The 25,564-nt window shown below is 41.8% G+C and overlaps 1 protein-coding gene across 24 annotated transcripts in view; it reads right to left on the bottom strand.

The window, feature by feature from the left end:
- Positions 1–694: 694 nt before the first annotated feature.
- kmt2cb (lysine (K)-specific methyltransferase 2Cb) overlaps positions 695–25,564 on the bottom strand; it is a 67,785-nt gene continuing 42,915 nt past the window's right edge. For 18 of the 24 annotated variants that reach the window (XM_023965547.2, XM_078935235.1, XM_078935237.1 and 15 more), the window contains 32 exons: positions 24,270–24,404; positions 23,214–23,246; positions 22,766–22,912; positions 22,526–22,658; positions 22,186–22,421; positions 21,941–22,014; positions 21,271–21,468; positions 19,063–21,042; positions 18,455–18,750; positions 16,773–18,325; positions 16,580–16,691; positions 16,365–16,431; positions 16,222–16,282; positions 15,870–16,102; positions 12,696–14,303; positions 12,224–12,418; positions 11,625–11,789; positions 11,409–11,538; positions 11,176–11,323; positions 10,915–11,099; positions 10,652–10,788; positions 8,793–9,072; positions 7,705–7,844; positions 7,429–7,545; positions 6,233–7,349; positions 6,019–6,155; positions 5,795–5,937; positions 5,530–5,704; positions 5,329–5,445; positions 5,177–5,250; positions 4,375–4,483; positions 695–2,538 (listed from right to left, as the gene is read on the bottom strand). In XM_023965547.2, the coding sequence (XP_023821315.1) occupies positions 2,446–2,538; positions 4,375–4,483; positions 5,177–5,250; positions 5,329–5,445; positions 5,530–5,704; positions 5,795–5,937; positions 6,019–6,155; positions 6,233–7,349; positions 7,429–7,545; positions 7,705–7,844; positions 8,793–9,072; positions 10,652–10,788; positions 10,915–11,099; positions 11,176–11,323; positions 11,409–11,538; positions 11,625–11,789; positions 12,224–12,418; positions 12,696–14,303; positions 15,870–16,102; positions 16,222–16,282; positions 16,365–16,431; positions 16,580–16,691; positions 16,773–18,325; positions 18,455–18,750; positions 19,063–21,042; positions 21,271–21,468; positions 21,941–22,014; positions 22,186–22,421; positions 22,526–22,658; positions 22,766–22,912; positions 23,214–23,246; positions 24,270–24,404 (10,328 nt within the window). In that variant the 3' untranslated portion in view covers positions 695–2,445. The remainder of the gene's footprint in view (positions 2,539–4,374; positions 4,484–5,176; positions 5,251–5,328; positions 5,446–5,529; positions 5,705–5,794; positions 5,938–6,018; positions 6,156–6,232; positions 7,350–7,428; positions 7,546–7,704; positions 7,845–8,792; positions 9,073–10,651; positions 10,789–10,914; positions 11,100–11,175; positions 11,324–11,408; positions 11,539–11,624; positions 11,790–12,223; positions 12,419–12,695; positions 14,304–15,869; positions 16,103–16,221; positions 16,283–16,364; positions 16,432–16,579; positions 16,692–16,772; positions 18,326–18,454; positions 18,751–19,062; positions 21,043–21,270; positions 21,469–21,940; positions 22,015–22,185; positions 22,422–22,525; positions 22,659–22,765; positions 22,913–23,213; positions 23,247–24,269; positions 24,405–25,564) is intronic. The other 6 variants (XM_023965554.2, XM_078935233.1, XM_078935238.1 and 3 more) reach the window with 4 other exon arrangements.

Genomic DNA, 25,564 nt, shown 5'->3' with positions numbered 1-25,564 from the left:
AAACACATAAAAATGCTAAGAAAAACAGTTCTCCCCAGAATAAGAGCTCACTTTTAGCTCCATAGATAGTTCTTTTTTTTAGGGATAATCTACAAAGACAAGTTTATAACAAAAAAAGAATTTTACAGATATGAAAGAGGAATGTTTACATAAATGTAGTTCATGGATTCCCTTACATCTACACTGGATATTATATGGATTTAGTGCAGACTTAATGAGAAGTAATGTTAGATTATTTACTTAGAAAACTAAAATCAAGACGAAAAATTCAAGACAGTTCAATCTAAAAGTGTTTTATGAAAAATGGAATTGAGCGGTAAGAATTTGAACCGTTTTCATCAACTTCAGAGACCCACAAACCTGTCAATAACACAAACTAATCATCTATTAGTTGTAAATAAATGCAGCATCATTTAAATTATGTACTTACATTTTACCCCAGCCAGACACTGTAGCTTTGGCTTTTTTAACTGCTCCACAGAAATGGTTTATTACAATTTATGGTTTTAGATTTATAATAGTGTCCAAACCCCCCCCCCCCCCCCCCCCCAACAAAAAAAAGTCTATAAGTCCATTTTTGCATTTAACAAGATCTAAATTACATTTATGTCAACAACTGAACAATATGACTTTTAAAATGACTAATTTGCTTGAAAAGACACAACTAAAATAAAAATGTTGTTTCTTACAAATCTTTAACATGTAAAATAGTTTATTTTTGTAAATGTTTCTAAATTCAGTTCCACAAACTCCAAACCTCAGTTTGTACACTTCAAAAGGCATTTTCAAAAAAAATGAAACAAGGAAAAAAAATAAAAAAAAGTTGGACTACTTTACACAACTTGGAAAGAAAAACAAAAAAGTTGTAGCACAGACACACTGGCAGGTTGAAGTACTATACAAGAGAAAAAAATATCCAAGAAACAATTTTTTTACAACCATTCATTGAGAAAATATATACAATTTAGTCTTCGGAAAGTTAAAAAAATACATGCCATATACATTACAAGTTCTAAGACTGTCTGGAAAATTTTACAGTCAATTTGAAATTGTGCACGCAGAAAAACGTCCATTTCTAAGCATGTGACTTGTGAAGTGTCAGTATAAGAAATATTTTTGATTAAGCACAATGCCGTTTCTGTCCAAGAAAAGGTAGAACAAGCTACGGTTCTACGTACGATTCTGTTGCACACTAGTGCGCCCAAGTCACAACATCATTACAGATTTTCAGCTAAAAGTAGAATAAAAACAACAAAAAAACAAACAAGTAAAATACATGTTGCTGTTCTTGCCATAAAAAGTTAAAAAGTTGTTTGGGGGTTTCAAAACCTAATTCACAGTTCGTTAAAATCCAACCTGATTAACAGCAAACATATGACAATGATCTCTTACTACTGTAAGAGCGGTTTAAAAAAAAAAAAAATCTGTAACTGCTAACTGGTTACACTAGTCAACAAAAATATTTCTTTTTTGAGTGGTCAAAGTATGTGTATGTCACAAAACACTACGCTACAATACATTACTTTAATACAACAAAAATACTTTGTGAATTATTGTGGTTATTTTACAAATTCTGTACAGAATAATCATAATATATACTCTGACTGAAATAACAACTATCTTAAATAAATTTCAATGACAAAGAGAACAAAAACAGTTTAAAAACACCCAAACATCGAGAAGATTAAGGTAGTATTTGGTCGTTATTCCTATAGTTTTCTTTATGTACATTTATACAAAAAAAGTAACAGCATGTCTTCTTCAGTCTTCAAAAACAATAGCAATCTAGAGACCTTCTGTAAGTCAATCTCATTTAAAGAATAAAATTCATTCACTCGGTAATAAATACAAAACCTCTCGAATTCCACACAAATCACATGACTGAGACCTATGATAAAACTGACTCATGGAATCAAGTATTCAAAAGTTTTCATGTGTATGGTCTTTTTTTTTCTATTTTTTTTTATTTTTTAGTGCAAGTTAATATTCCCTTCACGGTATTCACTGCTGTACATTCCTCATTCAGTGATGTCTACATTTAGTCATACGGTTTACATTGACAGTATGTAACAAAAGGGCCTGCCCTTAGTAAGCAATAAGGCCGCACCCTGCACAGTGCTTTCTCATTCGCTGGTGGATTCCACAACCCATGAACATCAAACAAACACGCAGAAAAACAGTCAGACAGACAGACGGACGCACGGAGGAGCGACGCAGCCTCCGCGTATGGCACAAGTCGCATCCTGCTACCGGGAGATCTCCCTTCCTCCACCTTATTTCTGTTTAACAACCCCGATGGACAAACGGGTGGATTCCTTTCTTCCAGAGGCCTTCTTCCCCCCCCTCGTGGGTGAAATGACTTGTGTGAAGTCCCTTTCTTTAAGCCGAGTTGGCCGTGCGCCGCAGTGAATAATATTTATTTGGGTTTCTCTTTTTTTTTTTCCTTCAGTTCATCCACTTTCTGCATTTAGGGGCGCCGCAGTGGCAAGCAATCCTGTGCCGGCCCTCCACGGCGTCAAACTGATAGTCGAAACACAGCTGCAGGGGTGACGGGGTGGGGGGAGACAAAACACAACAGTTCTAGATGAGCATCAGTCAACGTTACCCCCCCCCCCTCTAAATCGGTGCCCCCCCAACCTTTTCAGGCCACGGGCCGGTTTAATGTCAGACAATAATTTAAACACACCTGTGTTGGCGTTGAATAATTCTAAGATTCCGGTCCACAAATAAGAATCTATTTTTCAAATTAAAATGCTTCGACATGAAATTTAGTTTAAAAAGACTATTTTTGAACAGTCAGTAGATATTTTACAGGAGATGAAGATTCAATGAAACAAAGTTGCTGATTTGTACAAATTCAATAAAGGGAACATTACAGTTTTTCTTTTCTTCATAGAACATCATCACAACACTTGAGAATTCAGGCTCAGATCTTCTTTCAGGGGAAAACAATTGTTTTAACCTTGATTCGTTGTGTATTCCTCTTTAACACAGAGGACTATTTTCTGTGCTCAAGACTCTTAACAGACGGCTGCCTAATTTAGTTTTGCCGTAGAGAAATTATTAGGGTATTTTCACGACCATAAGGCGCACTTAAAAGTCTTACATTTTCTCCAAAATGTACGAAGCGCCCTATGTGGCGGTGCGCCTAATGTGTTATTGTGCGACTTCGGTAAAAAGGACGTAGGAGAGGACAGCATGAGAACGGTAAGGAGGGAAGTGTGGACGTGAAAGAAGACACCCCTTTAGTACTAAAGGCAGGTATGTGCATTATGCAGAACAACATCGTTTTGGTAACCCTGAAAATGCAGAGAGACACGCTTATGAAGCAGTTTAAGCTATCAGCTACGTGGAGGAACATGGGAATCGAGGACTGCCAGAGAATTCAAGATGAATGAATCCATGGTTCGCAAGTGGAGGAAGCTGGAAAACGAACTCCCACAGTCAAGAAACAAGACGAGGTGGTCAGAGCTGGAAGAGCGACTGGAGCGATGAATCAGCGATCAGAGAACAGCTGGGAAAAGCGTCTCCACAGTCACCATCGTGGTCCGTCATGGTGCTTTTGTTTTATAAAAAGGGCCTTTGAAATGTTTGTCGCGCTTTCGCAAAATTCATGAGGAGCCGCACGGCTACGAGACGGACTCTGACAATGATGAAAGGGAACCTGGCATGTTTGACAGAAATTTAGCCCATCTCCAGCTGTTCATTTCAGATACAGAAGATGAGGACTTTGATGGATTTTTAGATGCTGATTGACGGCACAGCCAACTCAGTTTTGCTCCCGCTGCCTTTTTAAAAACACACACTAGCATACATGTTTTAACGTGCCCGGTGCGCCTTTTGTATGTGTTAAATGCAGAAAAAGCTCCCAAAAATGAAACTGCGCCCTTTAATCCAGTGCGCCCCATGGCCGTGAAAATACAGTACAACAAAAATAAACAGCTTTATTTTTTTTAAACATTCATTCTCTGTAAAATACTTAGATTTAGATTTTCCATTAACCTAAAAATGGAGGCTAAAAACGGATGCCAAGGTGTTATCGTCATCAAACATGTATTTTCTAGATGTACTATTAAAGTCTGCTGTGCTTTCAACTTCATCATCAGCATACGTGTAGGAGAGTCGGTCGCTGCATATTATGTACATATTGGTACATGGAAACAACTGTCGAGGAAGACTCCTTGTTTTGTCCATCACCAGTGAATATCTTCCTCTTTGAAGTCGAAGACTCTTCCCCTTTTTTTTCACTGATCCCATATTTACAAAAAATAAATAATAAAATAACCTTGGGCTTTTAATTTAGCGGCCAGAGCAGCTGCGCAACTGAGGCGAGCGACTTGACATCTAAGTTACTGCTTTGAAGAAAACACTCACCTCCTCGCCTTTTTCAACCCTCCGAACGCAGCTGATGATGATTTTGTAACCTCTCTCGAAGGTGACCACCTCTGCCACACAGTTGGGGGCGCAGGAGTGGTTGATATATCTGCAATCAAAACAAAGACCAATAAAAGCTCAACATCTGCTCCCAGCCCTGCAGGAACAGTTTTCGCTTTCAACTCAGGAATAGTTTATACATCACATATGAGCTATGATGTTCAATACTATGAAGAAGTATATTTATCCATCAACAACTGAAAAAACAAAATACTTCACATAGAAATGCTTCTAAAACTCAATTATGAACCCCCCATTTTCTTAAAGAAAAGTTGTTAAAAATAGATAAATTATACAATAATTTAAATTCATGTTATTGATTATTTTTACATTACCTTCTTGTGTAATTTTACTTCATTATTTGATCTTTTGGTGCAAAGTATAAAATTAAAGAAAAATTAGTTTAAAAATTGAGACTGATGAACACATTTAGTTTGAACCCTTTAACACTGAAGTGTTGTCGTTGTTTGAATTACCACAACTCTGTAACCGTCTAAGTTCCAGCAGGTTCGGAAGCAGAGAAAAGTAGTTTTGCACTGATATGCAACACCTCATAGTAGTGGTGTTTATGCAATAACGTAAACTAACAGATTTTGCTGCGGAAAAAAGCAGCTTTTCTACGCTTCAGACTGCGTGTCTTATTCTGTCGCTGCTGACAGCTGTGGTAGTAAAAGGGTTAAATATTACATATAGGAAAACAAAAAGACAACAATTTCTATGAATGAGTATATTTTCAGAGTACCTCGCTAGCCCTCCAGTTCGAGTGGCATCAACAACATGTTCACTGTCGATGCGGAACATAAACACCGCTCGGTTCTGTGAGAAAAGAGAAAAAATGTATATAAAAAAAAAGAAAAATCACGGAACTTTGGAGTTTTTCCAACTAAGTATTACCTGCGATCTGTAAACCTTCTCTTTCCTGATGGCGACCTCATTTCGGAGGATGGTTCCATTGTACTCGATTACCATGGATTGTTTTTCAATGTCTCTGGCAGCAAACAGGCCCAGGCCCTGAGGAGACATTTACAGCTTTCTAGTGATTTAAAAAGGCAAGGCAGACCCAGAAAGCTCCGGGCTTAACCGAGGTGAACTCACCTGGATCTGAGAGCGGCCCAAATAAACATTAGCCCGCCACTCACTCTTCATCCAGCGGTACTGGGAGGATCTCGGGTGAACAACTGGAGTCTTACTGTGAGGAACCCCGCCTTCTCCTTGGGCCACATTCTGGTTGGATCTGGCACTGCTGCTTGACGCAGCTTGTGGCTGTGGCCTGAGGAGAAATTAAAAAAAAAAAAAAAATTTAAAATACAGATGAAGTACATGGCCAAGTCTTCCTCACATCAACAAAACGTCACTTTACCTGATCACCAGTGAGGTGTAGGGAGAGCTGGTTCTTGGCTGGGCACGAGCACATCCAGCAGGATTGAACACAAGAGGCAAAACCAAACGAGGATTGCGTCCGTAACGGAAAGAGTACCGATCGCAGGACTCCACTCCTGGGAGCTGCAGGACAAATAAAAAAACAACAGGTTTTATTTATAAAATACCAACGCTCAAGGAAAAACATCCAGAGATGCTACAAACCGATTCGGTGATCTTGGTGACGGCGGGTACTGTGAGTCCAAACAGATCCTCTCCTTTCAGATAAACTGGGAAAAGCTGCAGAGTTCCTGATTCTGATCTTTTTTCAGCAACTGGGCCAAGAACCTTATCCCACACCCCTAAATGCAAACAGACACACAGGATGGTTACAAACTGTTTTCCCTACAGACAGCAGAGCCTTAATTTGAGAGACAACCTTTAGGGGAAGCATCGGTGAGGAGCAGGTCGGGGTAGCCTCGTTCTATGACTCTGATGGTAAACTCTGGCAGCCCGTCGTTGTCTTCAACAGAGCAGACGTAGCGGCAACGGCGGTTGCCATGGCGCATACTCCAGTAAACACGGCAAGCTTCGTAGCCAACTGGGAAGATGGCCGTAGAGGAATGGAAAGAGGCCATCTGGAGTGGAGTTAGCTGGCCTATTGCATGCAACACCAAACTGCCCACTCGAAAGGTAAAACCCAACTCAGGCTGCTGCACAGCCGTGGCAATCTGACGCATCTCATCCCTCTGAACGTAAACGCGCCGGAACACGGCAAAGCAGCGCAGCTCGTGCTCCAGGGCTTGACCCCCTGTTCCTCTGGGCCTGTGGGCGTGGCAGAGCATGGTTTTGTCTTTGAAGAATGTGCATTGGGCTTGCAAAGCGCAGGTGAAATGGTAAATGTTGGTACAGCGAGGGCGATGGCAGCCGCTGGTGGCTCCAATCTGCTGGCAGTATGCGCAGCGTATCGTCTGGCCACGGCGCAACGCCAGCTCCACGTTGATGAGGGCACCAGCCTGGGTCTCATAGACCTCGGTTGACCAGAGAGCACAGTTTAGATGAACCCAAACATCGAGGTCTAGATTCAGCAGCCGAGCAGGGCCGTCAGTGATGCCATCTCCAAACTGGTGACAAAAGCAGCAGCGTCTTTGGTCTTTGAGGGAGGCTGGGGGTCGCAGGGAGGCACCCAGTTTCTTTAGGAGCTCGTCGATTTTATCTTCATCTGGGAGGTGGGAATTCCCTCTGGGCACCACCACCTGAACGGTCCACTTCCTCCAGCGCAGACCTTTCTGTCTCTTCCCCTGGTGCCAGCCATCGTGGGACCTCGGCCGGGCCTTTAGCTTGACAGTTACCTTCAGGGCGTCCGATTTGATCTCGGACTTGGGTGCCTCGTCTGCTGCGGGAAAGGGAATAGGAGGAGTCGAGGGGGGAGAGTGCTTTGGCTGCAGTTTGGCCAGGCAGTGAACATCCAGTGAGGACATGTTGTTATTGTACTGGTGATGAGCTTTGCAAAGGTTCTCCGATTGGTCCGAGGATGGCAAAAGGGACATGGACTCCTGAAAGTTCAAAGTATGAACGAGTCAATAAATGTTGTGATTTTTAAACAGCAGCAGCTTCCCTGCACGCTTCACAAACCTTTGTTTCTGCCGCCATCGGCCTGGACTGCGACAGGGAAGATGAACAGTACAGAACGAAACAGCTGTGACTGCAAAAGACCAGGTCCTCTTCCGAATTTAAACCCATTTGAGGTTCCTGGAGGCAAAATCAGAGAAGTTTTTAACTCATTTTATGCCATAATTTTATTTTGAAAAAAGTTTGACAACTGAGGAATAAAAATGGATCTAATGTGCTTTCACTTAACATGACATGAAATGGATCAAATTAAGCAGTTTAGACCAATATATTTAGTACCTTCATGTGATCCGGGAGATCTCTGATGGCTTTCTGCACTCCACTTCCAAGAACCACCACTTTACAGTGGCAGCACCAGTGAGGTTTACATGCAGGGTTAGTTGGGGTCTTACCGTCAGTCCCTCGCGGTACAGTTGTGCCTGAAAGACATTTTTTAAATGCACAATTTTCAGCAAAACATCTTCAACAACAACTTTAACTAACTGGGGTTAGTGAATAAAAAAAAAAAAAAGATTGACCCCGTATTGGATTTACTGAAAATACATCGTTCCCTTCATATGAAGGGGGTTAGGAACCTTGAAACACCCGTAAATACGCAGAATACGGAGAACCACCTCCCACCCCTGTGGCTGGAGAATGTCCGTTACTTATCCTTGCTCATCAAAAACCTTCTGAAACATTTCTGATGCTTTGTAAAACATTTGTCAAAGAACATTGGAATATTGCTCAAAATAAAGATTTTTATTCAGGGTAACAGACTGTACTGTAGCGGACACATTAGGAGTGTCTCTCTGTGCCTTAAAACCAGGAGCTTGTGCTTGTTTCTCCATCAGTGCAGTGTGAGAGGGCATCTTTTTCTAGAAGAGTCCAGTTTCTTCCGTATTAAACACCTGCTCCAGATGATAAATATTCTCTGCAATCCTCTTCCTCAGAGTATCAGGATTTTTTCCGGCCGGTGGAAATAGTTGTGAAATGTTCTTTAGCAGCCGGCAAGGAAGCTGACGGGCCGGCGTGCTCGTCATCTCCACTCCGCTCCTCCCATGCAGCAACTTCTTTGGACGCAAAAGTCTTATACGAGCGTCTTGAGCTGAGTTTTTGTAATGAACTGGAGGAGTCATGTGACTGAAAAAAAATCTGCAATTACGTGAAACCACAAAAACGCGAATACGCGGGGGAATACTGTATATTCAAAATGTTCAGAAATAACAAAAGTGTGTACTAAGAATAATTGGTTTTCCTGTTGAAAATGCATTTTATGTTGATATATATAAATTTGTCATAATTAGCTTAAGAGTAGATACAGCAACTCAATTATAGAAATGATAGAAATCCACAACAAAGCTAATTTCTCAGTCTTAGTCTCTTACCTTGGTTGTTTTGATAGAAACGGAACTGATGTCCCTGCTGCTGCATCACTCCCTGTGGGCCGCCGGCTCTGATCATCTGGCCGTGCCGACCCTGGAGCCCTCCCCCGTCTCCATGTCCGTGGAAGAGCATGGGATGGCGCGCCTCCATGCCAAGAGGACCCATCCTCTGAGCGTTCAGCATGGACAGAGGGGCTCTGTCTGGGGTGCTGCTCACTTCATAGCTGCTAGGAATCTTCACGCACAACAGGTCTGAGATGGCTGCTACCACACCGGTGATGTTCTAAGAAACAAAGTCAAAAACACAAATTTGAGGCTGCGTTTTGCAAAGCATCCTCTGAATAAAACTTGTTTTATAAGAAGCAGAAGAGTGCATTCATTTTGACTAACTGACAGCATCAAACTCTCACCGGGGTGACAGTTTAAAGGATAACAGCTCAGTTAACCTTCTACAGTTCCAATCACCACCATAATCATTATTTTGATGTTCTTAACATCTGACCTCATTTCCTGCATCTTGCCCTCTCTTGTTTATTAGTTGTTGAAAGATGATTTTGAAATTTGGTCGATAATTATTTCGCACCGCCTGATTCGGCTTAAAAAAATTAACTGCGTATAAATGCCTGTGACTGAGGTCAGGTCAGACCTGTTACCCTCACGCACTGGCAGATCGGTGTAGGTACCGTAACCATTCAGCCTGCAATAACCGTTCGGGGTCCTTTCGACTGAGGATAACGTCACACTATGGTAACCCCACTTGGACAAACTGCGTAGCGTGGAGATCTGCTCGGGCTCTACATATTTTCATTGCACGTTTCCTTTTGTAACCCAAAGTTCTTTTCCCTAATAAGTTGTGTCTGACATTATTCTTTGTAATATTTATAGAGAGATTTTGCCACAACCCACTTTGTAAAAAGATATGTGGCTGTTAGAATGATGAACCTGCTGCTCCACACAAGCGATCCATGAGCAGCTGGAGTCTCGTAGCTTCCTGTTCACAGGCAGGGAAGGTGCTTTGTTACGGTGAGCGGTCCGGAGAAGGGTTCGGACCGCATAATATCTTCTTCTATGGTAGTATCGTAATTTGTCCAGACCAATCACTATCTGACACGTCATCGGACCAACGGACAGCCAATCACATAAGGTGACGTCAGCACTAGTCGAAGGACCCCGAACGGTTATTGCAGACCGAATGGTTACGGTACCTACACCATCTTCTTCTCCAACACAAACAGATTTTTTGCCAACGACCGTGCCAACAATTTTCAATTAGAGCAGGAGGACTAACTGGCAATTTTGGGTTAAATCTGTCCAAAAAAAACTTTCGGTATGTCTTTTTTTGAGACTGCGGTTATAGTTTTCCCTCATTACTGCAGGGGTTAGGTTCCATAAATAACCTGCAATAGGTGAAATCCGCAAAGAAGGATAACAGATATTTTTAAGGCTGTAAAATTCGTCACTACATACTTTATATACTTTTCTCAGACAGACATTAAACAACAGAGAAAAGTGTGAAAAATCTTAATCTCTCAAAATTCCAACCTTCATAGAAAAATAGGTCTAGTGTTATAGTATAAAAACAAGATCTCCATGCTAATGATGATGATTTATTTACATAAATGGAAAAAAGTGGAAAGCCGAGTGGACCCTGCACAGGAGACACGGCACGAGGAGATTGATTGACAAAGTCAACAGCCAATCAGGATGTAGAACAGTGCGCTGTTAAAGAAAAAAAAAAAGTGCAAAATTGCACTGAAAAAGGTCTGCAAAACAGAGAGATAGCGAAAAGTGAAGTGCGATGTAGCGAGGGAACACTGTATTTTACATTTGAGCTTCAGTCTCAGTGAATGTTGAATCCAAACCTCAGCTGCAGCCGGCCTCAAAGTGATGGCCACAGACACCAATCCTTGCTTAGAATCACTGGACACGGGGCCAAGCGGAGAACCGAAGAACATGAAAGACGGCTCAGTCTTGATATCCTGGAGTTTGATCTCTGACCCTAAAGAATAAGAAAAGAAATTGAAGTTTAAAAGGATCCCAATCCTGTTAGGCTACAATAAACAATGGGACACCAGAGAATCTTTGACACAGGTTTCTAAAACAAAATTAGGTAAAGAGTGTTCACCTTTCCCATCAGGGGCAGGAAGCAGGGGGAACGCAGGGGACAGGCAGGGGGAAAGAGGCTCTTCCTTCACCAGGCGCAGGTCTGGGTAGCGGCTGATCTCCATGCCAACCACGCTCTCAGGAGATGAGGATGGTACAAAGCTGTCAGGTGTGTCTCTGTCCTTGCAAGCCTCCTGCCCCCTGTTACTGTTTTCAAACATAAGGTCAAATGAAGCAACTTCTAACACGTTAATGTGGTTTCGAAAAGTTTCCACTGGGTTACCTGAGCTCCTCCTGGTTGTTGTGAGGAGGGGTGGGAAGGGAAGCTGGAACATCCACAGTTTTGGGACCCTGAGCAATGGCTCGAGCAAGAAGATCTTCCTCTGGCCTGAAGGGGACATGCAGGGGCTTTGGCACCAGCCCTTTGGAGACTGCGTTTAAAATAACATTTCAATAAATGACACATGAATTCTATTCATTTCTTCATAAGCATTAAAGGCTTCAAAATAAGCGCACCCATCGCAGCAGCTTTGCTGGCCAGCTCCTCAGTTGTAGCAAATCCATTGATCATTTTCTGCCGACTCACAGGTGGTGGAGTGGGAGGAAGAGATGCCGGAGGTGTTGGAGGATTGCTCAAGTTACTTTGCTGTAAATTAGGAACCGAAGCCAGAGTCAGAGACAAGGTGATGCTGTTGTGATTACAGACTTCCCTGTGGTGTAAACACATCTCACCTTGTAGGCGAGCTGGGAGTAATAATCAGAAACTCCGTCGAGCGAGGCACTGCCGAAAGTACCAGTCAGGAGGTTTTCTCCATTGAGCTGCCCGCTTCCATAAGGAGCAAAGTGAGCAAAGTTTACTCCAATCAGAGGCTCCATGAGCGGCAGCAAGGAGAGCTGCTGTGTTTAGAGAAACAGTTGAGACAGAAATAAAAGACTTTAAAAAAACATGACAGACGCACCTACTCGACCAGTCATAGAAAAATTAATTTTCCTTATTATTCATTTGTATACAAGTCAAAGTAAAAATGGGTTAGGGTAACAGTTATATTCCATTTTGACTATTTTTACTAAACTTATTTGGGAAACTTTTACATAAAAACTGAAGTTTTCTTTATGCTCTTGGATTAATATTTAATAATCAGCAACAACTTACATGTAATAAATATAATTTTATAATTGCATTCCTCAAAAAACAAACCTAAATAAAAAAACCTTAATGAGAGATTGTGTGAGAAGCATTCATGAAGTGTCAAAAAGTAGTGAAGTAATTCTAAATCAGATTTTTTTTTAAAGATTTATTAAGAAAAAGAACTTCATTGAACATGTCTTACTTGCTTGATCTGCGTTATGACTGTGTCCGAGCCAGAGTGCATCAGCTGCCTCTCGTCTCTATCTTTCTTCCTTTTCTTGTAGCGCGAGGCGGGTTTTTCTCCTCCTTTCGGAGGTCTCTTGTTCCGCCCCTTCTTCTTCTCTTGTTCAGGCAGCTGAGGCCCAGGAAAGTCAGAAGTGCCATCGGAGTATGCCTGCTGAGGACGAAACAAATACGTTTTACAGATAAACCGTCTTTGAAGATTCTCAGTCATCTAACAGGATTCTGCTCTTCAGGCCAACTGGACTTTAAAGATGATAAACTTAAAATGACTTGTGAAGCGGCTGAGTTTTCCAACAAAAATGCTTATTAAAACAGCTATGAGTTGCATCAATTTAATGAATTTAGCATTTGAGCTACATTTTTTGGGGAACTATGTTCGTTAATTGAAGTTCTCCAAGTCGTCTATGCTGGAACAAAAAAAAAACACTGACCCCACTGCTGTCCATGGAGCTCTGTCTCAGAAAGCTTTTGCAGTCGGGGGTTTCCCCCTCCTCAGAGCGAAGGCTTTCCTCTGACCTCTGGTGAGACAGAGCAGGTGGAGGTGTGCTCTTGTTCTTTAAAAGATGTTTGAGTAGCTCATTGCTGGACTCGCCCTTGTTTGGACTTTGCTCAGCAGGAAATGGGGACACGCCCCCTTTATTCCCCTCTTCCTTTACGGAGCTCATGTCTGAGCAGATGGATCCTTCCCTTTGCCCGTGACACTCAGTTGTTTCCGTCTTCTCAAGTTTGATGTTACTCAGTATTCTGTCATGGTCCTGGACCTGGGTCCTGGACGTCTCAGAGGGCAAACCATGAGGTCCAGACTGGGCTGCAGAAAGCTGCTTCTCAAGCTCTGTGTGACTGGGAGTGGACGACCCCAGTAAGGGGGACCTCGACAAGTCCTGCTCTCCAAAAAGATGAGTGTTTCTTGTTGGAGTTGAGGAAGTGTCAGAGACACAGGGTGTGAGGGGGGCTGTGAGGTCCGAGTGTGGCGTTGATGGCGTCTTGACTGAATCTGCGTCATCCTCCTTCTTTTTCTTGCGATTCCGTTTCTTTTTGCCTTTCTCGTCTGGGATAATGTTGGAGTACAGCTGAATGAGCGACTGACCCGAACCTGGAAAGTTGGATGGAAGGGGTGTGGCTGTGTCACCATCAAAAGGCGGACCCTCTGCTGGCATCAGTCCTGGTCCGCTGAACTGACGAGGCCGCGGATGACCATGAGGAAAACCAAGTCCCTGAAGGGGAACATTATCAGGCCCCACATCAGCTGCCATCATCCCATTCCCCATCATGCCTCTCCTATCACCCTGAATGAATGTTCCAGGGGGCGAGCTGATGCCATGCTGCATGCCCTGCTGTTGAGGAAACATTGGACCTAATTGATGCGATTGCGGCATAGAGGGTCTTTGAGGCTGCATGAAGTCTTGTGGCAACTCAGAATTAAAAAAAGGCATCTGGGCGAGTGGTGCCATGTTTCCATCTGGTCCCATCATCCCTTGCTGCTCCATTTCCATGCGATGTTTCAGGGCTCTCTGGCGCTCGACCTCCTGCATGAGCTGCACCCGTTGTCTCTCCTGTTGCTCCCTAAGTCTCTCCCTCCTTTCTCGCTCCTGGAAACCTTCACTAAAAGGGTTGTTGTCGTCAAATTTTACGCCGCCTGCCTGCAGGGGCTTTGCACCCCCAGGTGGAGCATGTGGTGCCTGAGGATCCATGGGCATTTGAGCCATTGGCATTTGAAGGGGCTGGGGTGGATTTGCAACAGGTACCTGAGGAGGCATTAAAGGGGGCATTCCTGGTCCACTCATGGGCATGGGAGCACCAGGATGCCAGCCAGGTTGAGGGTTGGGCATACGTGGAGGGGCATTTGGTTGGCCAGAGCGAAGTGGCATCTGCATCATGGGGTTGATGGGAGGCTGCACCATTGGGGGGCCAGCGGGCACCATGCCAGCGGAGCCCGGCAGTGGGTGCATCCCAGACATGATCGGTGTCATGTTGTTTTGTTGCTGTTTTACTCTGTACTCTTCAATCAGTTCAGCATGTTCTTTCTGTTGTTTCCGGATCTAGAAAAAACAAATAAAAAAATTGGTTAAAAATGCACAGACAGGGAAAATACTAGAAAATACCAATAGCCATTAATTTCCATCCACATGAATTAGACAAAGATTGAAAACCTTAAAAAAAGGAATTTAAACTATTTTAGTTTTGCAGAGAAAAATAAAAGATTTAGTCTTAGATGTCTATACATATGCTGCTTTTCTATTAGGGCAGACTGTGCAGCTCGGTCTGGTTCAATTCATATTTTAAGCATTTCCATTAGATGTGATCAGGGCTGCGCCTTAAACTTTTAAGGATCCACACTGAAAAAAAATCATTAAACTGTTGTGAATCAGAAGATTTAAAAAATGCCATTTGAAAAAGAGCGTATTTGTGGTGTAGAAAATACGCTGGGCAGTCTACAAGCTCCCTGCTCTGGGCTCTCAGCGACAGGAAGGTGGGTAGCTCCACGCCAACGGTCCTGCCCACAAATTTCTGATGAATTACTTCAGCCTCTGCAGAAACTATGTCCTAGAAAACCACAGGCTTTTTGATTTTGGCTAAAAACGGCATCATCATAATTAAAGGACCACTGGAAAAGCTTTTAAAACAGATCAAAAAATGATTGGAGTGGATCCTTAAAAACACTTCGCCTGCAGTTCAGATCAAGTCAAGCTAAGGTTAATGTGATCTATAGCTGATTGCGTTTTGCAAGAAAAAGACTGGCAACGTTACGGTGGTTCTCAAATGTAAAGACTAAATGAAGACCAAGCAGAATAATGGCAAGTTTAAGATAAACCATTGCCCTTATGAGGGAACTGGACTGAGTGACCCCCTCTCCCTTTGTTTTCCAAGTAGGAAGTACCCGCATGCTCCAAAAATCCCATAGACTTCTATTGACAAATAAACAGCTATTACTCAGTGATTAAATTAGTCAAGAAACTTGCTTACATTTTTTCCCACAATATTTATTCTCTATGGCAAGTTATTTAAGTCACAAACTGGCCAATCAGATGGCTCAATAAAGTGGAGCCTTCTAGCCTGCTGAACACTCGAAAGCTTTGAAAGCTTTTGTTCAAGCCTGCTTTGAAGGGGTGTGGAGTTCCAACAAGCCCACTCCTGATTGGAGTGAGTGGTTGTTATAGAAACGTTGACTCAGACCAATCAATGCTGACTGAAAATGTCTGGCTCCAACATGGTTGTGACCATATTGTGAAAAAATGGCGACAGAATTGACTTCATTTAATTGGACCCAGAAGTCAGACATTTTCAATGGATCTATGGATACCATACTCAATTTGTCCCGTTCTCTTATACACACAATGGGATAAACGGGCTAATAGAAAAATAGAACTGCTTTGTTGTACCAGTAACGTTTCTAAATAATAACTACAGCTACCGGTAATATAAAGAGAATTTGCAAAGTTTGGAATAAATGGGCTTGTTTTTACAAATAACATGTTAACACAGCTACACTACGATTTTTCCTCATAGGGATTAATTAAGTATTTTAATTTAAATATAAGGATATTTGCCTAAATATATAGATGAGATCAAGTACAGCAGCAGAGCTCGATATGCTTCATAGTTACCTGCTCCAGGTGTTTCTGCACTACACCCTGCTGCTCTGTGACATGCTTGAGCTGTTCTGCATCCTCCTCTGGGAACTCTCTGCCTGCCTTCTTCGCAGTTCTTTGCTTGGCAGACAGGGCTTTCTTAGACTTTCTATGAGCGCCAATCTTTTCTTCTAGAAACTTCTGCTGCATTTGAAGTAGTTGCTGAGTCTCCTGGAGCCACTCTTCATACTGAGCTCTCTGAGGATTGTCTGAAGGAATACAAAAAAATATTTTTTTTCTTAGAAATCTGAACATTTTTCAAACTTTAAACCACAACATCCCCGTAAAAAAAATCTTAAACCTATAATAAATACGTTTGTAAACTTACTGACAAATCCTGGTCCAAAAGTTGGAGGATTGGGTCTTGTTACTTGCGTCAGTTTACCATCCTGAAACAAAGATGGACAACAATGCCATTACATAGTGTATGTACTGAAACATTAGACATACCGATTCAGAATAGGTAATTACCGGTCCGAGCACTTGTGGAGGGAGGGGTGTGCTTTCAGGACAAGGTGGCCCAGGTCCAGGTGGATATCTATGACACCATGTTATTATAAATTTAAACATGAAGCAGCAATTTAGCTTAAATTGGTATAAAAAGCAGGATTATTGATCTCCAATGCAAACAGCAAATGCATTACAAAGGCTATATAAAATGCTAGTGTAAAGAAGCAAACGTTCACCTGTTCATGACCATTGGTGTCATTCCCATGTTGTTCTGAACCATGACTTTATTGATGCCCTTTATAGCCACCATTTTGGCTTTCATGATGGGGTCAGTGATGGTTTCAAAATCTGCAAATAACAGATCAGAGGGGTTAATACTCGCTCCCATACTGAAACATAAAAACAGAAACACTGATGTAAAGGTTTTACCGATTTTGGGGAAAAAGGAGTCACTGGAACGCTGTCGTATCATGGCTTGCATCTGCCTCTGCTGCTGCTGTTCTTGCCTTTCCTGGTCTAATAAGTCCTGCAATAAAAGAGGCTGCTCCTCCAGCAGAAGGGGGCGCTGTTGCTGGCCAAGTTGACCCCCTCCCTGCTGGGTCTGACTCAAACCACTCTGATCTACTCCAGGGCTCAGCCCCATTTGTTGTTCTACACCAAAGCCAGTCACAGAAACTTCTCCCACAGTGGTGTCAGGTATTGTTTGACTCAGAGCGTGTTCTGAGGTTTGCCGAGTATCAGTCACTTGGTTCTGCTGGACCATAAGGTTAGCTCCTTGACTGACAGATGCAGAGATTGTATTTAATGACTGCTCTTCAGGCTGCTGCTTAATGAGCAAACTAGAAAGGACTGGGGTGGAGTCAGAGAGAACCCCCTGCTGATGTGTGGCATTTTCAGAAGCTTGCTGGTGTACCACCTTAGTTGGCCTCTGACAGTCTTTGACCTCTGATTTAACTACCTGGTCAGGTGGCAAAGAATCAGAGTCACGATTCCCAGAAACCTCTGGTTTGGGTTCCTCTGTGGACTGTTTGCTTGCACACTCAGATTTAGCAACGGTAGCTATAGATTTACCTGATTCAGTGCTTATAATTTTGTTTGTGTTTGTTGATTCAGCAGCATCATCGATTGGATCACCAAGATCTAACTCCTCATTAAACATGTCTTTTTTAATGTCATCCGAGTCTGGGTCTGTGTAAGCAATTATGTCAAACTTCCCTGATGTCAGAAAGTCATCAAGGTGGAGGTCGTTTGTCTCTAGATCTAGGTCTTTGCTATCTTCAGGATCTAAATTTAAGTTTTCCAAGTCAGCATCTACAAGATCTTTCACCTCAACATCCTCAAGATCTTTGACTGCTGAATCGTCTGTATCAAGTTTCTCCTCAACAGCTTCACTGTTGTTAACGGAAACATTCTCAATCGGCCCAGCAGAGGCTGCAGGGAACATCATGGATGGTGCAAAGTTATGTGCCTCGTTTGAGGCGGGTTGGCTCATAGATCTCATCAGTGGAGATTGTTTCATTGGGTTGATTCCTGATGATTGGGTTTGATGATGAAGATTTTCCATGCTGGCAGAAGGCTGCAAGTGACCAGTCTGGTTGGGATCTAACATTTTAAGTCCGTGATTTAAATGAAATCTTGAATCGTGCGCTCCAGGAAACCCAGCTGACCTTTGACCCTGCACGTTGGGATCCAAATTGTTTCCTTGCATGGCGCCCAGTGGAAAAGGAGCACGTGGTCTGTTTTCTACTGTTCTGTGTCGCAGCTCGATGAAATGCTGCCCCATGATGTTGTGCTGCTGCATTGGCATATTATGCGGTGGAAAGTGCTGGGGAAGTCCCATTGGATTGCCTCCCATACCTCTCGTCATTTCTGCTGACATGGACTGTCTAATTTGAGGAGGTACATCTTGCATTGGGTGCTGCCCTCTTGGAAAGAACCCTTGTGCCCCATGGGGTCCTAAAAGTCCAGCAGGAAACGCAAACCTAAAAATTCAGATTTAAGACAAATAGATAAAACTGTGAGCTTTGTACAGTGATGCAACAACAACAGTCCAACATGTAGGAAATATTTGGTTTTAATCAAAATGTGACAAAAAGTGACACAGTACAAACCTTGGTCCTTGATGCCTCAAATTAGAATCTCCAGGATTTGGGGCACACGGAAGTTGTCCTTCATTATGGAAAGGAACACGATCTCCTTGAAAAGCTCCAGGAAATCTTGTAGGTCCTCTTATAGGTACTTGTCCAGGATATGGTGGAGGTGGTCGGTTGAACACTTCACCCTGTTGACTGGGGCCCTCCTGGGGCCATGGTCTTGGTGTTCCTGGAGCCATGCTGGCCGGCTCCTGAAGGCTCCTTTCTTGTCTCTTCTGTTGGTGCTGTTTGATGAGTTCCCTGATTTTCTGTCTCTATAGAACAGATGAATTTTACAGAAATGTTGGTCATTTTAGTCAGTCCACATATTTCATGTTTAGTTCATTCTTTCTTAGTTTCTTAGCTTTTTACATGACATCACATCCAAAAAATACATACTATCACAATTAGGTCACAGTGAGAATTTGTAAAATAGTTAAATTGAAAGTCAATGTTTGAAAATGTATATGTGACAGTCAACTGAATAGGTATTCATCACTTTAAATGCGAAGAAAGTAGTACAAAAGAATACAAAAATATATGCTTTTTTTCCTTTATATTTTTGAATGATCTTGTTGTTCAGGTACCTGTTTGAGTCTCTCCTCAGTCTCAACAGCAGCAAGCCCCTGAGCGTCAGCTGAAGTACCGGAGACTTGAGGGTTGTTAAACAATTGGACAGGGTCTTGAGGGCCGGTTCCACTGATACTTACAGCTGCTTGATCCTTTGCTTCAATGTTTTCAGCTGACTGTGAATGAGGGGTCATTGGGGCTTGGTCAAAAGGGTCATGGCTAGGTGTCTGATTGGGCCTTCTGGATGGAGACTGACTAAATCCATCTTCTGGGACATTTGAATGTTTTGGTGCATGCGAGTCTGAATGAGAAAAATGCTCTTGGAGTCTGCCTTGGGGCGAGGAGAAAGGATCCTGACTTGCCAATGGTCCAATCTTGAGTACAGGTCTGTTCAGGCCATCAGGACCAGGTCTTGGAGTCCCGGGAGGTTGGGCATAGGGGTCATTAAGCATTGGTCTTGGGGCCCCTGGTTGAGGGAATGCCTCACCAATGCCTGCTCTTAGCGGAACACAAGTACTAGGAAATGGTTCTGCCATCCCCCTCTGGCTACCTGGGGACTTTGAGAACCTTTCTCCAACAGAATTTCTTGGAGCGCTTTGTGACTGTCCATAAGGGTCGACTGGATGGGAGGGAGATGTCCTCTGCCCATGGAGAGACTGATGAGAGAACTGGTTCATCATACTTGGACGAGGAGTACCGGGAGCCTGTAAATAGGGGTCTGAAGACTGACTAAATGCATTTGATGGCTGAACATAGTTGTCATGTGGACGTGGAGTGCCAGGGGGTCGGGCATAAGGTTCAAAAAATGGCCGGGGTTGAGTTCCATGTTCATTGATGGCCCGTTGATTAACTGTAGGCTGTGAAAAGGAATCACTGCCTTGCTTGTTAGGACCAGGGGGTTGAGGATAGTGGTCATATGTGAAGTGGTCTGGCCTTGGTGTGGATGGAGCATGTGCGTAAGGGTTTCTAGATGTCTGATTCATTGGGCCTGGCTGATGAAATGAATGTCCCTGTAGGTGATGCTGGCCCATTCTAGATGGATTGGTAAATCCATCATTACCAAGTGGTCTGGGGGTATGTGGAGGTTGTGCGTAAGGGTCACTCTGCTGATTCTGTAAAAATCTGTCATTGGAATGAGGACCTGGTCGATTAAACAGATCTTGAGTTTGAGGAGGCGGCATTGGTGTTTTAAACAGAGGAACTGAGCCTGACTCGTTACTCCCAGGTATTGGCGCTATTAAAGGCCTTGAATAGGGATCGGACAAAATCATTCGGTTCTGGGTCATACGCTGGTATGCGTCGTTTCTGATCATGGGCCTTGAATATGGGTCTCTGCCAGGAGAGCCCATTGGGGGTCGTCCATGAGCAGACTGAATGTTTCTGGGTGGACCCATTGGTTTCAGAAAAAGGTCGACTTCTCCAGATGGTCTTGGAGTGTCAGGGGGTTTGGCATAGGGGTCACTGCTTGCTGATGTAGGAGAACCAAAAGATTCATGTGCTGGAGAGGGTCTTCCTTTGTCCTGCTGTTCAATCAGGGGGGTTGGAGACTTGCTAGATTCCACCGGTATCCTGCGACAGGCATTTGGTCCGAGAGTTGGTGGTCTAGGGGTACCAACCATTTTGGCATATGGGTCCCATGGTGAGGAGGGTCTGGATCCAGAAGAACCTGGTGAAAATACTTGAGGAGACTGAGGCTGGGACGAAGGCCCAGATGGAGGAGGAGGTTGTGGCCGTATAAACACATCCTCTAAAGGAGCTGAGGAAGGCGTCCCTTGCAGGTGTGGTCTGACAAAATTTTCTTTAGAATTAAACTGCTGCATAGGGGACATGCTTTCATTGCTAGGCTGGGAGGCTGGGCTCTGGTTACTGCCATCTCCATCTGATTGGCTGCTTGGCTGCTGTTGTTGCTGCTGCTGTTGGAGTTGCTCATTCTTCACTTGTTCCAGTTTCTGTGTGGCTTCAATTTTGGCTTGTTGCTTGCTTTTCTGTCTCATTTGCTGTTGAAAGAACAGAGGAAAGACAGCGATAAGATATCAATAGATGCACAGCAATTATCAGTCTCATGCCAAAAATGAGCTGGGCCTACTAACCACCACTGTCATCTGGGTTAATGCGGAGGATAGTGTAGTTGTTTAGGGAGCTTTAAAAAACCACCACTTCTTAGTCGTCTTAATATAAACTGGACCTGGCGCTGCATTCTCTGACTTCATTGCATATACTCTTACCTGTCTAAACTTCCACTCTTGTTCATGCTCTGACTCTTTTGGTTTCAAAGGGTCTTTAAACAGGAGTTCTGTGTCTAGTGGTATGTTGGGATCAAACACCTCAGGAGGCTGTTGCTGTGGATGGTGCCTCTTCACTGTCTCATTCGACATCTGGACTTTGTTGATGCGCAGGGCTGCTCGGTTATCTCTTGCCTTTTGCTAAACAGCAAAGGAATCACATTTTAAAAACAAAAAGGAAATTATTTAGGTAAAACAAAATTACACATAAGACCCACAAAAACGTTCTTTACGTGTGTGTCACACTAACATCACTTTTTTATGTAAAAAAAAAAACAGTTCAAGAACAAAAACTCTTTTCCGTCACATTGACATACTCAACATAACATAGAACTTAAAATTTATTTTTTAATTAAGGTCAATCAGCTTTTTATAATTTCCATGACATTTATTTTTTACATGGTTTTAAACTGCAATATACATTGAACCACCTAAAGAAAATTATAAAAATGAAAGCAGTAATATTTAATGACAAAAACAATTAAAAGTAACAATTTCTCTAAACTCCCAAAACTGGATTTTTTTAAAATGATTTGCATGTGCACACGTGACAGAATTTTACACTGAATAGGAACATTAAAAAAGCCAAACAGAGGAGTTCACGTTTTCTTACCACATATGGGGCCCTGTCTTGTGAACTAGCTTTCCTCCACAGTTTAGCAATTTGCTTTACTCTTGTTGACCAATCTGTTGACAGAATTAGAGAAACACATATGTTTCCATTGCTTTTTGTATTTATATGACCTTTTACGATAATATATAGGGTAGTTAACAAAAATATAGCAGTTGTTTTAGTAAGAAACAGGAAGAAAATCAGAAAGAGGAAAAAAGAAAAAGCATCAGAGCCATTTTACAAACCTGGGTATTCTTCTTTGAGGTTGGGGAAGTTGATGTTTGTATACAGGACAGGTGCCACGGTGGCTAGTTCTCCAAGTGTTTCTTCCTTCTCCCACTTTAGTGTACTCCTTTGAGCATTTGACATGGCTTCAGTTTCTCCTTCAGGCAAAGATCCGGGGAGTGCAGGAGCAGAACCGTGTGCAGAGGGCGGCCATGGACCAACAGCCTCTCTAGGCATCTGATTAAATTTTCTATCTCTATTGACATCAAGGACGACAGGACAAAAAAGCAAGTGTGCATTGAAAAAAAGAAAATTCTACTTTTTCTTTTCTACTTTTACAGCAACAGACATCTGTATTACCTTGGGTTTTCAGAGAAAGGCATTCGGTTAAGCGAGGAAACATTTTCTGGGAAGCGGGGCCCTGTTCCAGGGTTTGCAGGGAAACGTTGATTTGGTCCCATCATGCCATTGATCATAGGCATCCTTGGAAAGGCTGTGTTTTTACAAATAGACAATTAAAAGGTGAATATGACAGTGTCCAAGTCAATTATCTTAATAGATACAAAAATCTGATGATAAAAAAAGTGGGCCACAATATACCTGTGTTGGGATGGGACATGCTACTGCAAGCTGTGGGAGGGAGAGCACCTGGAATTTGGGGGTGGGGCATCTGTGTGGTTAGTGGTTGGCTTGTACTTGGGCTGAGAACTGCCGTAAAGAGATCTTCCACATCCTTGCCCTCCAACTCTGTTACAATACAGCAGCCGGAGGTCAGACATTATGAATATTTACCGTAAAGTACAATATGTGGCTTCAAGTATTATCATTTTGAGTACCGGTAAATGTAGTGAGTAACTTATAAACTTATAAAGACAGAGAGAATCTTCATCTGCATCATAAACTCCAATATGTTTTTTCCAACATATGTACTTTACATTACGAGTATAAAATTTAGCAAAGTACTAGACTGTTTTACAAAATATAAAACAAAGCAGGCAAGTTAGGCAAGTCACAATTTTGCTACACAACAGAGAAACAAAATATTTACCTGGAATTTTATTGAGTTTACTGAGAATTGTTTCTGAAAAAAAAGGAATGACAAAAAGATTGTAAATAACACTCCAGTGTTTAAGGCCAATAAAACAAATTCATTTATCTTTTCAACCACATTTTAAAGACAAACAAACAAAGGACAAAAACTACTTTGCGTCCAGCTATTTAAACTTAATCAAAAATAGTTCTTAAAGAAAATAAAGGTATAAACGCTGGATAGGTATTTAATTCCAGACTTTTAATAATGTATTTTTTTGGCAACCCCCCCCCCCCCAAAAAAAGAATCAATGGAATGTTACCCCTCTTTATGAACTGCCTACAGTGATCGTTTAACGAACTGCAGCATTTTTTCTGGTTTGCTTCCAATCCAACGGCTGAACAAAACTAGGTCATAGAGGGGAGAACAGTTTCTCTCAAAAGCAAATAATAATAATAATAATAGCATTGCAATTTTATGTGAATTTTCTATCATCTTCAAAACTTGGGTTGAAATCTTTCTTAAAATTGGGGTTTTTACAAACAGAGGTGTCACAAGTAGGTTGTAGCTGGAAAGACTCAGTCCCTCTTCCACTTGCATGGTGCCAAAAGCTTTTCTGCCCAGTTGGCAGGAAACGCCTGCACCATCACTGGGTGCTGTGCAAAAACTTACTATACTAATAACATTGCCAACAGCCAAAAGAATGACGTCGTTTGAGTTCACACTGACCATTTTACATCCTACTCTACTCCTGTTGTCCCAACTAAATAAATAAATAAATAAATAAATAAATAAATAAATAAATAAATAAATAAATAAATAAATAAATAAATAAATAAATAAATAAATAAATAAATAAATAAACAAACAAACAAACAAACAAACAAACAAACAAACAAACAAACAAACAAACAAACAAACAAACAAACAAACAAACAAACAAACAAACAAACAAACAAACAAACAAACAAACAAACAAACAAACAAACAAACAAACAAACAAACAAACAAACAAACAAACAAACGAACAAACAAACGAATAATTTAAGATCAAAATCTTCTTTTTACACTGACCATCAGTCACCATCTTATCAAGCTCTGGGCTGAGAATGCCGTCTAAAGGCTCGTCTGCGATCGTTCGAGGTGTTCTTCGACCAGTCTGAGACCCCACTGTGGAGCTGTCCGTCAGGGGCCCAATGTCCAAACCAGCTGTGGGCACAGACAGAAAAAACAAAACAAAAAAAACACCCACAAACTTGTCAAATGAGGTCAACAGGAACTTGTTCACATGGTTAAATTCTTCCATTGCACAATTTAAACTCCAAGTGGTTTCTGCTCTGTTTTCATAATGGTCTCTGATAACTATGATGAGTGTTGACACAATTTACATGCCGCTAAATTTCTCTTTAAGTAAATTCTTTTAGATTCAATAATTATTTTTTTGACATGCAAACAAACACGAAGGAAAATTTTAAGCGAATATTTTGTCCTCAGTTTCTAGTGGTTTTTATGGTAAAAACATTCAATATTAGTTACGTGTAAGAAATTCAATCAACTATGGAGCAATAATCCCCAAGATTGCACTAAACACAGTGGGGCAAAAAAGTATATCAGTCACAGTCTCTGCAAGTGACCAACTGCTTCACAGAGGTCTAGTTCATCATATGTACAAGACAATGTATTATAAAAGTAATCAAGAAATAACTGAATAACAATTAATTGGATAATGCTGCAAGAAAATAAAACTACAGAATTCTCTCATCTTTGTTAGTTGGACAACTTTTAGAATCAGTGGTTGAAACTTTTTTTTGCCCCACTGTAACAACCTGGAGTGGCAAAATCGTTCTTACCAACTCAAATGTACAGCAAATGAGTTTTTTATGCAAAACATGGTGAGTAACTGCCAACACAACAAAGGCGTGGGGTTCTTGCTTGATGCTAAACTGTGAGTTCTTTTAACACATCTACATTTTGAAAGTGTAGCATCAGCTTTCCTTACACTTCAAACTACACAATTTATTATCAGATTTGATAAAAAATAAAAATGTAGAAATCTTCTATGAAGGCAATAAATTAGAAATTCTTTTGCTGTCTCCCAAAACTGCAGATGGCTTTGGATGGGCTACATTTTTAATACTGTGATGTTTTTGTAATTTCAGTATTTCAGCTCAAAAAGTCAAAATGTTATTACATTCATTCATTACACAGACTAATATTTTTCAGTGTTTATTCCTTTTAGTATTGACCTCAAAATTTTGTATTTCAGAAATGAAGAACTTTGTTGTAAAATATTAATTTAAAAAAAGATAGGTTGGCAAAAAAGTATCACAAGTGTATAACAATTTGCACTTTGCATAGATTTCTGTGCT

The sequence above is a fragment of the Oryzias latipes genome, chromosome 17 (genome assembly GCF_053564925.1).
Source record: "Oryzias latipes strain Hd-rR chromosome 17, Olatipes_Hd-rR_3.1".
Taxonomy (NCBI): domain Eukaryota; kingdom Metazoa; phylum Chordata; class Actinopteri; order Beloniformes; family Adrianichthyidae; genus Oryzias; species Oryzias latipes.
The sequence above is the reverse complement of the archived record's forward strand: the minus strand, read 5'-3'. Positions and strand labels throughout refer to the sequence as shown.